We start from the raw sequence: 15,491 nt of genomic DNA on the forward strand, positions 1-15,491 counted from the left end.
GCATTATAATTCATTGAAATTGATGAAACAGCTTAAGAATGCACTGAGAGATATTTGAGAATAGAGTTATGGTGAGTTAAGAATAGATCTGTAAAATTATTATGGATTTTTGTAATAGATGTAAACTATGTATTTATTATTAGTATATATTTATAGTCTGATTGCCAGCTTATGTAATTGGCCACCGCAACGTGAGGTTCAGCTGTGTTTCTCCGTAACTTGGGCCTGTTTCAACTTTTTCACCGCAGCCGGCTGCGTTTTTTTGTTTTTTTCTTGGAACCCCCTGCGGCCAGCACCGCTGCAGCCATAACAGACTGCTCTCTTTAAAATCAATGGGAAGATCTGCGTTTTTGACACATCAACTGATTTGGTCTGAATCCAGCCTTAGTAGTTTCAGCTAGGTGAAACATTGATTCAGTTGTAAAAACTAAAACTGACCTAAATCCACTAAATCTAAATCTACTTTCAAGTAGTGAGTTGGAGCTTGTAGTTGCTGCAGTGTTACTCTCTCCTGTATTCACACGCTGGAAACTATGCAGTGGTAAATTGCTGACATTATTTTATGTTAATGGGGTACACACTTGGAACCTCATGCATAATTAATGCTACAGCTCATGAATGCAGATCAACACATTTTAGTCAGTACTTAATTATCCCTTGGTTTCCCATCAGGTTTAGGAGTTGTTCTGAGTCTGCTGCATCCAGCAGAGCTCAGAGGATCATGGCTCATTCTCTATTCCTCTTGTGTTACTTGTTTGTTGGTAACTGTTATCACAGGTTGGATGAAAGGCACAGGTGCTGTATTTCCTCAGAGGGTCATGTAGCAGCCCCTTTTATAACACAGACTTCTGTCTAATGACTCAGTATTAAGAGTCTTTTAAAAAATACAAAAATGAAGCTTTGAATTCATGGTGATGGGTGGTGATTATATGGGGACCTTTGTAAAAGTTGCCACTGTGTTCTTTGCACCAATTACTCTCAAGCCTCTCTCTCTCTGTTCTATACTGAAGCAAGTAGAAGCTGAAGTCTGGCATTGACGCACAGTTGAAGTACTTTGCTAGTTGCAGCACTCTGCTCACATGCAGTGGATAATCCACAATCTATTTGTAGAGCTGCATTTAGCACGAAGATTCCATTTTTTTAATCTACTGAAATAAACCACAGTGTTTATTGCTCAATATAATTTGGCTTGCAATGGTATTCAATAACTTAATGCTTTTTTCATAAAACAGAAGCCAAATATAAACAGGTGTCATTATTTGCCATGATTCTTTTTGGCCCCTGATCCCTGTATGATTTCTGTTTGTTTGTTGTGTTTTGGAATGTTTTTGTGATGTTAAATGTCCTTTTATTTATTTATTTTTTCTGCTGCCATCTTGACCAGGACTCCCTGACGGAAGAGATATTGTCTCTCAGTGGGACTCTTCTGGTAAAGTGAAGGAGAAATAAGATAATGATAGTAAAAATAAATAAATATTTACTATAATCTATTTAAAACAAAAAAAGAATTTCCCAAAGCATGCTCAGCGTCAAATTTAAAACTTGCTGTGGGACCCTCTAAATATTGATCTAAGAATAGCGGGATTCAATTTAGAAAAGCCAGTGATGTGCAAATGTTACACACATTGCTGCGCACCTAACTTATTACTCAGCCACAGCAGTATCTGTCTGGATCTTGGACTATTACATTTTCCATTTGTATTTGTACTGAAATTAGTATATCAGTTAGAAATGATTATATTAGTAAAGGATTTCAGCCACAGCAAATATTATTTTCAAAATAGAAAGGTTGTCTCGGGCTCAAATTGAAGTATATGAACTTTGGAAATTTTCTATCTAAAAGTGTGGCGACGTTATTCATCATGAAGTGCTGGAATATAATCATTTTTAAAAGAATTTGTCAAGCAGCCAGTTGTCATTTTGGCGATGTTGTGGGTGATATTTTAAAATGAAATGACAGCAAGCCCCGGAATTCTAATTTGCCAATTTCCCCCTTTGTTTTATGATACTCCCTGCCAGATTTCATATTTGTCTGACTATTGTTTTAATTGTAGTACTTCAATATTGGCATTTACATCATTTCACCAGAAATGTCTCTCCAAAAAAGGCTTCTGGGCCACCTGACACTGAACAGCTCGAGTTGCTCATTATCATCAACTTGTTATGGTCTAAGGTATAGGCTATCAGTAAATAATAGAGGAAACAAAGGTATAAGAAAACATCCTGAGGGCTGGACCTGGCTCCTGGTATTTGCATTAAAATGACCCACTTCACTTCATTTTTATGGAACAGAGGGACAAAGACTTTCTTGAAGTGATAATTAAGGACTGATTGCCAGTGCCGGTGTTGCTCCCTGTGGCTGTGTCACAGCTAGCATGCCTTATAAACCCCGCTGCTCAGAATAACACTGAATAACGTTAGTCTCTGTGCTGACAGGGCGAGGATGGCGAGGAGGGAGTAGTTCTGTTGCAGAGTGACAGACCATATCTTGAGATGGCTGCAGCTTACTGAAGCTATAATTGTAATGGAGATGTGCCTGAGTCGCTGCTGAGCCTTCCTCTGTAGGTCCCCACCAAACACATACACAAACAGACGATTTTCCATCCTTGTAGCTGCAAGATCAATCTTTGTATTCTGTCTGAGTAGCTTCAGACTGGAGGCACTGATGAGTGTGGTTGCCATGGGTAACGCATGTGTGCATGCTGTTTGGGTTGGAGGTAATTAGCAGACAGTGGAGTTTGTGAGGGTATTAACTCAAGGGCGACAGGGGACACGGTTGTTTTGTTTTATAGTTCATTGCTTAAAGTAGCAATGAATTCATCTTTACTTTAATAAGATTCAGAGCATTTTTCTCATTTTTCCCCACATAATATTCAGTGTTCAAGATAAACTTGTTGGTCTCAAAAGGTTTAATGAACTGAAAATTAATTGACCGTGTTTTAATCCCCATGAACGGTCAGTTTTGTCAGTTTTATGGAAATAAGTCCTCATACCTAAACAAGAAAATGGGTGATTTCCCTTTGACAATTATAAACTATTCCTACAAACCTTTCCTGACCTGCCAGCTCTGAGGGTACGGTTTTGTTGAATTTAGGAAACAAAAACATTTGAATAGGTGAGAAAACAACCTGCTAGAACAAAGCTTGAAGAGTTCTTAAGATTTTCACTGTGTGGCTAACTAGTGATGCAGTAGGTATTGTGTTGCAGTAGAACTCGGCAATATGGCCTCAAATTAATAAAGAATATATACTTTAAGGCTATATTGCAATACACAATATACATTTTGATATTTTGAAATCTCCTCAAAAGCACTTTGTAAATGTTAGGAGTGGACAACAAAATCAAATATCACAACATTTTTTGCCTCGATATTGCAACATTGTTGTAGGGATGACTGTTGGTACTTTAAGAAAATGTTGACTCGATGAGATTTTTGATAGATAATCATCAGTTATCTTGATATAGTGACTAAGTGGGTAAGGCAAGTATTACAACAAGTAGAACAGTCTCTACTGTAAGGAAGCCTTTATCACGAAGAAAGGACACTTGTCACCATAAGATACCATATTACAATATCCAAAATCTCATCTGGTACATAGTCTCATACCATGATAAAGATTATATATCGATTACATATTGAATACTTTAGTTTCACAAAATGCAGCTGTGGCTGATTGGGATGACATTAGTTTTGCAGGTATTTGGTGAGAAGCCAAAGTATTAGACAAATTTTGACCCAGTGATGACATTAGAAATAAGTTCAAGGATCACTGAAATTATTACAATTGCATGATGGGGACATGAATGTCATCACCAAATTGTATTGCAAACCATCTGATAATCGTTCAGACGTTTCACTCCAAGCCACAAATCCTTGACCTCATTGTGGCGGTAGAAAAAAAAATCAGTGGATCATCAGAGACATTAGTATATATTGTTGACTAACCACAAATGTCTCCTCCAAGATCCATAGCTGAATTAAGATGAATACAATAGTAATCATATACGGTATTGTACTACCCTAACCCACTGTGCCAAAGTGAACCTCACACCCAACTTTACCCTCTTCAAGCTTTTTGCCAGAAGGTAGAGGTACAGTGTGTTCATCGTCTTCCTCATCCTCTTAATCTGTAGCTTTATTCCTATCCTATTCAGTTTAAACGCACATGTATAACATTTGTGTGATACAGTGATGCTGATGTTCCCTCTGCTATAATAAGCAGCTAACTGTGTCCAGACAGAGCTGCTGATTGCTTCAGTTGCTGACGTGTGAACATGACAGAAGAGCTTCAGTCCATCAGCCATTATAACGATTACAGCACACACAGGTAATTGCGTGCTGTCTCCTTGGAGCTGTTATTATTTTTCTATTATCATTATGCCTCCTGCCCTCTGTGTGTGAAAGGCTGCTAGTTGATTCATCCAACACGCATGTACTGTACGTGATGCCATTTTGCTGAAGTCGCTCTGGTCAGTCTGACCAGTCTGAATGCATCAACACAGTCTTATCCAAACTGGTGGCAAAAGCTCAAACTCTGACGTATGGATAATGTGTTGTGGCTGTGAAGCGGAAGACAAAATATTAATCCCCACTGTATGTAAAAGTAATGCACAAAATAAGTGCATGACAGCCGTCTCACAGGGTCTCAATTAAACCAGAACTTTTTAAAGCTCACAAACAAGCATTTATTTCTGTTATGACTAAGCTGCTTTTTGGAAGGTTTTAACCAAGAGTTAACCTGGGGCCAAATGTATAAATCTCTGTGTATATTCTTGTATATTTATGAGCTAAAACTGCACATAAAGCCATTACAATTCTCCAGAAAGCATTTGACAGACTGCAAGATTCTCTTTTTTAACCTGAAATTAGTTCTCAATGCAAACAAAACCAAATTCATGATATTATATATATAAGAGATATTGCAGACATTGGTCTGCATGTTACCACTCTAACAGGACACGATATTGAAAGGGTTTCTGAATACAAATATTTGGGTATCTGGTTGGATCAGAAACTTACATTTAAATGTCATTAAATCACTCGTTAGCAAGCTAAGACAAAAAATTGTTATTTATACAGGAAACAGATAATTGAAGCTGTCTTTTTATCTGTCCTAGATTATGGTGATCTGTATCTATAGACATGCCTCTGTCTCCACTCTTACTCCACTAGACTCGGTTGATCACTCCGCCCTCCACTCATCATTGTATTCTATACTATAAAAAAGTTGGATGGGATAACTTTTAACTTTTGGGATTAAAAAGTGGATTTATCTTCACTCCTATTTATCAACCTGACCGCAGAAGCAATCTACGGATCTGACCTCTGTTTTTTGGTGTTTACATACTGTAATGTTGACTGTTGTCTGGAGCTGGAGGGGAAATGTACTTTACTTCATGAATATAACATTACAGAGAGGAGAGGGGAAAAGAGGAGAGAGAACCAGAGTCTCTGGCTAGCGCTGAATTTAGTGAGAGTTGTCTGAATTTAACTACAGACACACACACACCCTCGGTGTGCTCGCTAATGTTAGCTTACGGCAAGTGTACATTAAAGTAAACCGGCTGTTTGGGGCAGATAAACACTGCATGAGTTACACAAATAAGCACAAATGTTCATGTCATCAAACTCGTTTCACCTTTGATATGTACACCATTTAACAGCCCCCACTGCTGGTGAAAATCTGATGTGACTCAGGCACAAATGTTCACAGATGAGGTAAAGTTTTATTCCCATTAAGTTTAGTCTTGTTCGCCAACCACATGAAACTTGCTGTTCTTTTGAGTAAATGTGTGGATTTATCTGGGTTTGAAAAATGTTGGAAACATTTGGGATAACATTAGTTCACAACTCAACAAGATAACAGTATAACAAAGGTCTAGTCGTTTTTAGACATTTTAATGTAGAGTTCCTACATATTATACTGCATAACTACAAAGTGTTACTTATCTGAGCAACAATACAACAATTGGTGGTGGAGAGAATTGAGCTGCTCAATGAGAGATAATTAGGCTTAAAATAGTGTCATCCCTCTGACCATTAAAAAGCTCATCTGGGAGAAAAAGCCAGGAAACTGGCATTTTTATGGCATCAGTTGAGTTTGAATGTGTGAACACTTCCAAGTCCGAGTCTTGAGCGATCATGCCTCTCTGACAGTTATTCCCATATGATCTGAATGCAGTATAGCACTCTCGCAGAGTCCAATGATTGCTGCTTTATTTAGAACACTCCACTTTTCCCTGCATTGTTCCTGCTGAGTTCATTTGATAAAAAAGTGCTGTTGTGCTTTAGCTAGCTCCTTACTGACATGAAGGCAAGTGTTGTGGCCAGTGGGATTTAAAACCATCTTGCACATTGATGTTCAAAAGCCTAATGTTTTATTTATGAACTCTAAGTGGAGAAGGTGGCATTCTGGCCACAGTTTAATGTTTTGTTTACCAAGTTTGAACACAGTGCATGTTATAAACACTGATGTAGTTTAAAATAAAGACTAATGTGCTGTTGGTGAAAACTAAAGATTGTCAGCAAAATGTTAAACCAAAGCTAAATCTGGTTGCAAATGGTTGATAAAGATATCTTGACAACCACAAACAGATAAACAGGTGGAGATGAAAACACTATCTTCCTCCATCTTCTGGGCGTAGCTTGTGTGTAGATTGTCTGCGTTTGTCACTGAGTTGCACTATCCCAGTGAGCAAAGAGTGGTCTAGATCACGTCTTTTAGACATCATTTAAGGACATTCAAGACGTCTAAAAGACGTCCTCTGGGGAGCCAGAATGAAAGTTTTTTTATACGTCTTTTCTGGACGTTGTATAGACATTTATATATCGTTTATCGACTAATTCTGGCTGTCAGTGGACGTCCAGATCATAGCCAGTATGAACGTCTATTCTCAACTAATTCTGGATGTCAGTGGATGTCTAGATTATGGCCTGACTGGATGTCTTTTCTCAACGTCATTTATCGACTAATTCTGGCTGTCAATGGTCGCCCAGATCATGGCATGTATATATATATATATATAAATACATACATACATACTTGATACTTATAATATTTTAATGCTTATGGCCACTATTTAAGAATTTATGTTATGGACCATGCACAGGCTATACATGTAATTACCAGGTGTTTAGTGGTCCTCCCTTCATCAAGATTTGACTGTTCATTTTGGAGGCTGAAGATTGTGCGTCGACTACAAAGTGTTGGTAATACTCTATTATTATTATTACAATAGCCATCATTAATAAATGGTAAATGTATTGTTAATTGAACTTTAGTTAGTAGTTGTTTCACTGTTAACAACAATGGAGTGCTTTATAAGCCATTTATTAAGCCATTGTTAAAGCAACATTATATAACTTCTTTACCTTAAAATAACAGCTTCAAAGTCATCTTAATGGTACATTGTCCTGTAAGAGGGTGAATGTCCCCTATCATAAAATACTTATTTACAACACCCACCCCAGGCAGTCGGTTCACCCTGCTGCCATCTGACAAAAGATACAGAAGTATCTGCTGCCATACTACCAGACTACAGAGCAGCTTCATTCCCCAAGCTGTGAGACTGCTCAAATCATCACCAACATTCCTTTTTCTGAAATAGATGTAGCAGGACTCCTTATGATTGTCCAAGTCCTACCATGTGTTTCTGCACTATGTAACTTCAGTGAGATGGTAGGATCACAGCATTAGGTACATGTTTACTTCAAGCTACAAGTTTTCAGGACATAACATTGTTACGACATTGTGAGTTTTGTTTGTAGTTAGCACCTACATTACATCTGACAAGTTGTTACGGACCTGAGATTTGTATTTACGATGCATTCAGAAACTGTGAGGCACCAAATCCCACAAAATGCCAATTCTACATAATGTTGCTTTAATTGTAAAGTTGCAACTGATTTTTGTAATTCTTTGAAAATTGGTGAATAAATATTGTGTGGCTCATCTTTAAACAGTATTTGGGTGGTCATGCATGTTTTATAAAGCATTTCATTGTTTATTAACATTGAAATAACTATAAACCAAAGTTTAATTAACTATAAATTTACCATTTATGAATGCTGGTTATTATGGAGTTTTACCCAGGTATTTTTTATATTTAGATCCTCTAACTTTTATATAACAATGATGGCGTATGTTTGGGCTGACCTTTCTGAAGGTATTTTAAGAGAGTGATGCATTTTTAAAACACTCTTCCAATCTCACTCATACTCCCATTTCTTCCATTTTACTGCCTCCATTTTGGAGTCCCACCACTATAAAATTCAACCAAACCAACAACAGCCATAATTCTGCTCTGTCACATTGCTGCTTTTCTCTATTTCAATTACAACATACAATGCTTCAGGCACTACTTGAGGAATAATTGGGAAAGGAGATGATGCATGCAGTTGTATTCCCAGCAGCGCAGTGTTTTCGGCTAAGGAGGAGGAGGAAGAGCCATTCCTGAGCTACTCTCATTCTGCACAGTGCAGATTGAAATTTGAAATGGAGCTGTGTGTTCTCAGGATGTCACCGCTGTCTGCTGCAGTCATGATGGTGTTGGCAGCTGCACCATAGGCATCAGCAGACGCTGTGACACTGGTGCAAAGACGTGGCTCACTGAAAATGAATCAGCCATTAGTGAGCGCTGAAGATGTCTCAGGAAAAGCACTGTATGATAGAGATAAACCTTGCTGTGGTCAGCCTGGTCACTTACTGTAGCCACAGTGACGTATGAATGAGCTTCATGACCACAGCATTGCTGCATGTCACCTGTTGTTGAACCTCAAATCACCTTCCCTCACCACTACACACACTTACCTCGAATGTATTAGCACTACCTCAGTCTGCTCACTTCCTTTATTATTTTATTCTTCTGCTTGTCATGTCTTTACTAATCATTTCAATTCTGCAAAGTTCATCAGTCTACACATTATCATCATCGTCACTCTTTCTTTTATTGTTTGTCAGATTTTCTGAACTGTATTGCGTATGTTAATTTCCATACTTTATTGACTTCCTTCCTTGTGCTCTCCTCTCTTTGCTCCTTCAGGGAAATAGAGGAAGAGTTGGAGGTAGTATGGCAGGCAGCAACCAGGGAGAACCAGCAAATGAAGGAGACTCTGTTGGACTCAAAGCTCACTACAGACCTCCATGGTTTGCCTGACTCAGAACACCAATACAACTCCTTGGACGAGAAGCATAAGCACGGGCTGGATTTCTATTGTTAAAATTGTTGGTACCATAACCCACATGTATGAGTGTTCACTCATAATGGCAAGAGAGACAGGTTAGATAATTGTACATTAGTTACAGTCCTGAACATGCCAAGGCACAGGCATCTGCCAGACTGACCTTATTTCACAGATAAAATTGTAAACTTGCACCATCCTCTTTAGCAAACTCACATCTTCATCTAACCACATTGTTAAAATGTCTTTCTGGTGGAGGTCAGTATCTACAGTGTAAGGGAGGCAATAGTGTTCTGGGCACATTCAATTTAAGGTTTTCTTGACAGTGTGGCCAAATATACCTGACATCAGTCTGGGTGGTCAGAAAGACTTCCATTTAATAAATAAAGATTTTTGTCATTTTTTAAACACATATTTGTCTTTTTAATTTAGTCTCAGGGTTTTATTGACCATGCCAAGTTTAACAGATAACATGAATACCCAATAGTGAAGAAAGTTGCATCATTTAGCTGGATTAAGGCTATTGTGGCCTAAAGAAGGTAGCCAATGTCGCCATCTGCTGGACACATATGGTAATGGTGTTATCATTGACACAGTAGCAACAGGCAGACATGAAGACACTACAGGTACACTTAATCTATGTGTGTGTGTGTGTGTGTGTGTGCGTGTGCGTGTGCGTGTGTGTGCGTGTGCACGTACGTATTTGATACCTATTGGGGACCTTTCTGACATAAACACTGACCATGTCACAACCAGCAGTCCTCATGGGGACCAAAGACCAGACTGGTTTGTGAGGTCCTGGTTAAGTTTAGGGTTTGGCTGTACATACGAATGAAAGTCAGTGTGAAGTCCTTATGAGGATAGCTGTGCAAACCTGTGTGTCTGTGTCTGTGTATAAGATATGTCATTCACATACTTTACTGTATAAAGCTTGTAGATGACTAACTGTATTTTCAAGAGATACCAATGATGATTTTCATGATGAGTTTTTTGTTTTGAAAATAATAAATTTAGAACAGCAGTAAGTGAGTAAAACAAGTGTTAAGGTAAAATAAGTGTTGATACACAAAGGTATTTACATATATTTATAGATGCCTGACTGTTTTCATATTGTTTTTTACCTTTTTCAGATTACATTTTGGATCATGGCTGTTTCAGCTAAATGTATTAATTGGTTTTTGACTTATAATTAAATCTACTTTAGACACAGTACAGTCATGACTATTTGGCTTCTGTGTAAATTATAAAGCAGATTTTCATCAGTCATGGGCGTCATTCGTTTTCTTTATCTCTGACTCAGAAAGCGTTCTTCAGTGAGATAGTCTGTGTCACAATAAATGTTTTCCCACCATTAGGATTCTGTTGTTTGGAGCACACCCTGTCAAATACAGACATAACTCTAACCACCCACCAACTACGGATGGTGACATCTACCAGATTTTTCTGTGAGTGAGACACCAATTTCAACCTGTTTGATACAACCACACCCTGCTGAATTAGACTGGAAACACAAGGCAAAGTGCTGTCTTGTATTAGAGATGTACCACAAATCCCTGCTGACGAACACAGACCAGCATGACGTTGGTAATGTGGCTCAGACATGTATGATAGCTGTTAAGAGATGAGGGATACTCCTAATACCTGGTGTCATGATGGAATGTGCAACTTGCCCGCAATTGAACAGCCAAATTAGTGGTGTCGTCAGCAAGCAACACATACACATGTGCGCTTTAACAAACAGTGACAAAAGTAACATACTGAATACTATCTGTCTGTCCTCCTGTCCTCTGTCCTGGCTCTTATGAGACAAACTTAGTCTGTGAAGCCAACAGCATTACAAAAACAAAGTTGTTGGTAGACCATTCATGTTAAAGCCGTCTTATTGAATCTATTGAAAGGCCTGTTACAGAGATGAGTGGACTCCTGAGTGTTTTTGTTTGTGCAGGGTAGACTTTGAATCGTGACAAACAAAAACTGGGTGTTTGCTGTACTTGAAATACAATTATACCCAGTTTTGTTGTTTGTGCCAATAATGTCAGCCTACTGCCCTGTAAAAACCTCTGCTGGTCTCTTTCGTGTTAGCCCTTAAAATAACACAGGGCTATGAATGTGGCATAGTGGCTACAGTCGGAAACTGCAGGTCATGTGACATGCTCTCTCTCTAAAAGACTTGTCCTGCCAGTTACAATTGCAAATTGTAATCTGCATTTTTAGCCATTAGGTCCAATATAAATTTATGTCACCAGGGACCGTAAGAATATAGCATGTGTGTACCATTCATGTGAGCAGGCAGCCATCTGTGCTAGACTCAACTTTACATTACATTCACACTTTTGTCCAAAGCAGCTTACAATAAGTCCATTCAAATTCAAAAAGGAACAGGAGCTAGGAATGGAGGTGAGGGGGCAGAGAGGAGGACCAAGTAGAAAGAGGAACAATGGTGACAGCTTCACTGGGGAAGAGAGAGAAGGGCTCAGGGGAGAGATGGGAGAACAGAGGAGGAGAGGTCAGCAAAGTCTGGCAAAGCTCCCTTAAGCTTTTGAGACCGCTGAACTCCTGATTCAACATGTCTTCAGGAGCCACTGCATTCCTGTTGATATTGTTTCGGATTGAGGACCCCAGTTCACATCACAAGTGTGGCAAGCTTTTTGCAAGGAGCTGGGAGCTATCTCCAGCCTCTCTTCTGGTTACCAACAATCCAATGGACAGACTTAGTGAGCCAACCAAGACCTCGAGGCTGCCCTCCGCTGTATTACCATCACCGTACACCAGCCCCCCAATAGCGCCCGGGACAAAAGATCTGGCTCTCCTCCCGAAATCTACCACTCCAGGTAGAGTCCTGCAAACTGGCTCCCCGTTTTGTTGGCCTATTTGAGGTGGACAAAATGATCAACCCCACTGCCGTTCACCTTAAGCTACCTGCTTCACTATCAGTGCATCCCACCTTCCATGTCTCCCGCCTGAAGCGCATGTCCTCCAGTGCTCCTGGATTTCCCCTGCCGCCCATCCGCAGCAACAACTCACCAGTGGACTTCTGTGCTTCACCCCTCTGCCTGTTTGCCTTGTCAAATAAATCTACATTGCTCCATATCTGTTGACCCATTCTGGGTCCTTAAACCTACCACCACACATCGTCACACTGAGGCCAAAACACCATAACTGGCTACCTCGAGAAACCTGTTGAATGATAACAAAAAGATCCTCAAATCTACAGCTCCAGCATGCATCCAGGAGGTGGAGAGCATCCCTAGGCGTGGAGTTGAAAGGGAGGCAGTGATTTGTGAGTGAGTATCCATATTTCAGTTTTCAATTGCCTGTGTACGACCACTAAATAGTTTTAAAGCCTAACAGTGAAATATAGGCCTAAACAAATTGATACTTCACTTTTAAAAAACTAATTTTATGTGTTTTGGTTTTATGGCAACCTTGGTAGGCTACTACTATCTTTCTGTTATTGTAGTCTACATGTAACGCACAACACAGTGATAATAATAAAATTATACATTCAGTTTATATAGCCACCTAACAAAGGTAGTTGGTAAGTAGCTTACTGTAAGTCAGTTAAATAATGATTGCCTCCCACAAATGTGTAACTACGCTTATGAAAGCATCTGGAGCGAACTCTACAGGAAAGCCACTGGGAATTATCTCTACATACGGTGGTCAACTCTCTGAGCAGCCCAAAGAAATGGCATTTTGAATTATTGTAACTTGATGGGTTACTGGCACGGCATATTAATCCAGCTATGCATGTAACCTACACACTGGGTTTGCTCAGCAGAAACACTCATGAGGAGCACTGAGCCACATATGGAAACCTTGGATTCAGACATATTTTGGTGAAAGTGTGACTAGATAAAAAACATTCAGTGATTTTTTTTTTCTGCTGTCACCTTGGAAGACACTGTATGTATACTGCTAATGGCATTAACAACACACTGTCACAAACCTGCTTTCAAGTCTTCAGTACATTGAGGTGAGTCTTTAATCAGTATATTCGAATAATATTGTAGTGGAGTAAAAGTAATCACAGTATCACTAAGTAACTCAGATGTTCTCATTCAGTTAGTTAAATTCCCATCTAAAACTATTTCGAACAGCAAGGCCAATTCCTTTATTTTGGCTGTAAACTGAAAACATTTGGTTTTGACACCAAAAGATGAATATGAGACAAGAGATCAGTATGTCAGCTTCCATTTCCAGGTATTTACATCTAGATCTGTTAAAATCTGTGAAATTACATATTGGGCATTTAAGCAGCTGAATTGGAAACTCAGTCAATCTCCCTTAATGTGACAGAACAATACATGTTAATTAACACAGCATATGCTCTTTTTCAAAGGACTGAAGAGTTTTAACTCAGTGTCAGTGTGTAATATCTTACCTGTCTGGCATGCATGACAGCTCCAAAGACTCTGGATTCTGGTCCCATGATGCATGAGAATTCATTCATCGGTCACTGCGTAAATCCCCCATATGTTTCTCTTTGGTCTGTCAATCCGGGTTGCAACTGCAGCAAGCTGTTACAAAATAAAAATGGATACATTACTTACACCAAAAGTGTAAGTACCTACTCTTGGTGTAAGTAATCATAAGGGTGTGGTCACATGCACAAAATTAAAGAAGCATGTGAACAAATTTGCATCTTAACTTTGGGTGGCATTCATCTTTGGTGAACTTTAAATTTGCAAATTTCCCCTTTATAGGTAATGGTCATACAATCCCAGTCTCTCAATCCTGCATATGTTTGACCACACCTGCAGACTTCATAGTTACAGCTTCATTCAGTTGGCCATCTCTCCAAAGCCAAAAACAGAAATGTCATTGGTAACATTTTAACAACCTCAGGAAAGAAAACATAATTCATTCAAGAATGGGTTAACCATGAATCCTTGACATGGCAGTATGCCAAGTTTGTGTCTAGGTAGCTAGCTAACTTTTTATGTAATCTAACAGATAGTTAATTGAATGTTGGAAAAAACAGTTTCACTTGATATAGTCCAAACTGTTAATGTTAAATTCTAAAATATTCTTGTTTGTAGAATATCATACACTCTAGTAGCTATTATACCAGCAAGCTATAAACAACATTTCTTCAGTTCATGTGTGAAACATTTCTAAGTAAGATCACAGAAAAACAATTTGGGGAGACATTGGACTAAGTAATTCTAAGTGCTGTATTGTAGGCAACTGGACTTGTTTCAGTGTCTTGAAGATGTTTCACCTCTCATCCAAGAGGTTTCTTCAGTTCTAACTAACTGGAGGGGAGTTTGCAGGATTTAAAACTCTGTGTGGGAGTGTCCTTACAGAGTCATCAAGGAGCTCTGAGTTTCAGAGTCGTTGACCCAGCCGGCCTTCATGTGGGTTGCTAGGGCTTGACTCATCACCCACTGGAGCACAAGCTTAATTTTCCTTTAAACAGTTAACCCACATTTTTTGTAACAATCAAGAAATGAATCTACTGTATCTTTTAAATGCAGGGCAGAACATTTGTTAACTTACTGCCCTTGAAAGGAATGCCAGCAATTTGGTACTTCCAGTTCATGTGTGAGTTACTGATTTTAAAAGAATTGATGCAGGTGGGGTGAAGATATCCTGACTGTTAGTCCCTGATATGGATCAAGTTATAAAAACACTTTCCATAATGCGATTAGAATGCATTGTTCTTTAATAGCAAACATTCACATCTCTCACACTCCATGTTCATAACTCAGTCACAACACTACTCTATCACTGAGTAATATTCTCAGACTTGATAAAGCTCCTTCAGGGCTACAGATCTTAACAGGCTGTGTAGCAGGCTACTTCCTGACTAGTAAATTGACTTCAACATGTATTAATAGTGAAGTGCCTCTTTAAACACACCACAGGACCCACTCAGTCATGACTGCTGAAAACAAGTGAAGTGGCGGCAGAAGGGTTGAGTCAGTTGAGAAGGGAACTTGACAGATATCGACAGGTCAGTTATCTGACTTCAGCCACCTGCCTGCACAGCTGTATTTGACTTAAAGTAACCTCATTATGCACAGCAGAGGGCAGTTTTCCAGGTGATAGATAGATAGATAGATAGATAGATAGATAGATAGATAGATATAGAGATAGATAGATAGATATAGAGATAGATATAGAAATAGAGATTGATATAGAAATAGAGATAGATATAGAGATAGAGATAGAGATAGATATAGAGATAGAGATAGATATAGAAATAGATATAGAGATAGATATAGAAATAGAGATAGATATAGAAATAGAGATAGAGATAGATATAGAGATAGACATAGAGATAGATTCTAATTCTAATACTAAT

The 15,491-nt window shown here is 38.8% G+C and overlaps 1 protein-coding gene across 2 annotated transcripts in view; it reads left to right on the top strand.

Moving 5' to 3' along the window:
- The window catches only part of cep89 (centrosomal protein 89), a 69,936-nt gene extending 59,491 nt beyond the window's left edge, over nucleotides 1-10,445 (top strand). Inside the window, exon 18 of one of the 2 annotated variants that reach the window (XM_084350316.1) lies at nucleotides 9,043-10,445. In XM_084350316.1, coding sequence (XP_084206442.1) covers nucleotides 9,043-9,220 — 178 coding nt within the window. In that variant the 3' untranslated portion in view covers nucleotides 9,221-10,445. Of the gene's footprint in view, nucleotides 1-2,436; nucleotides 2,532-9,042 lie in introns of those variants that run through there. The other variant, XM_084350318.1, reaches the window with a different exon arrangement.
- Nucleotides 10,446-15,491: the final 5,046 nt, after the last annotated feature.

Source organism: Pagrus pagrus, assembly GCF_965226575.1.
Source record: "Pagrus pagrus genome assembly, chromosome: 1".
Lineage (NCBI taxonomy): Eukaryota > Metazoa > Chordata > Actinopteri > Spariformes > Sparidae > Pagrus > Pagrus pagrus.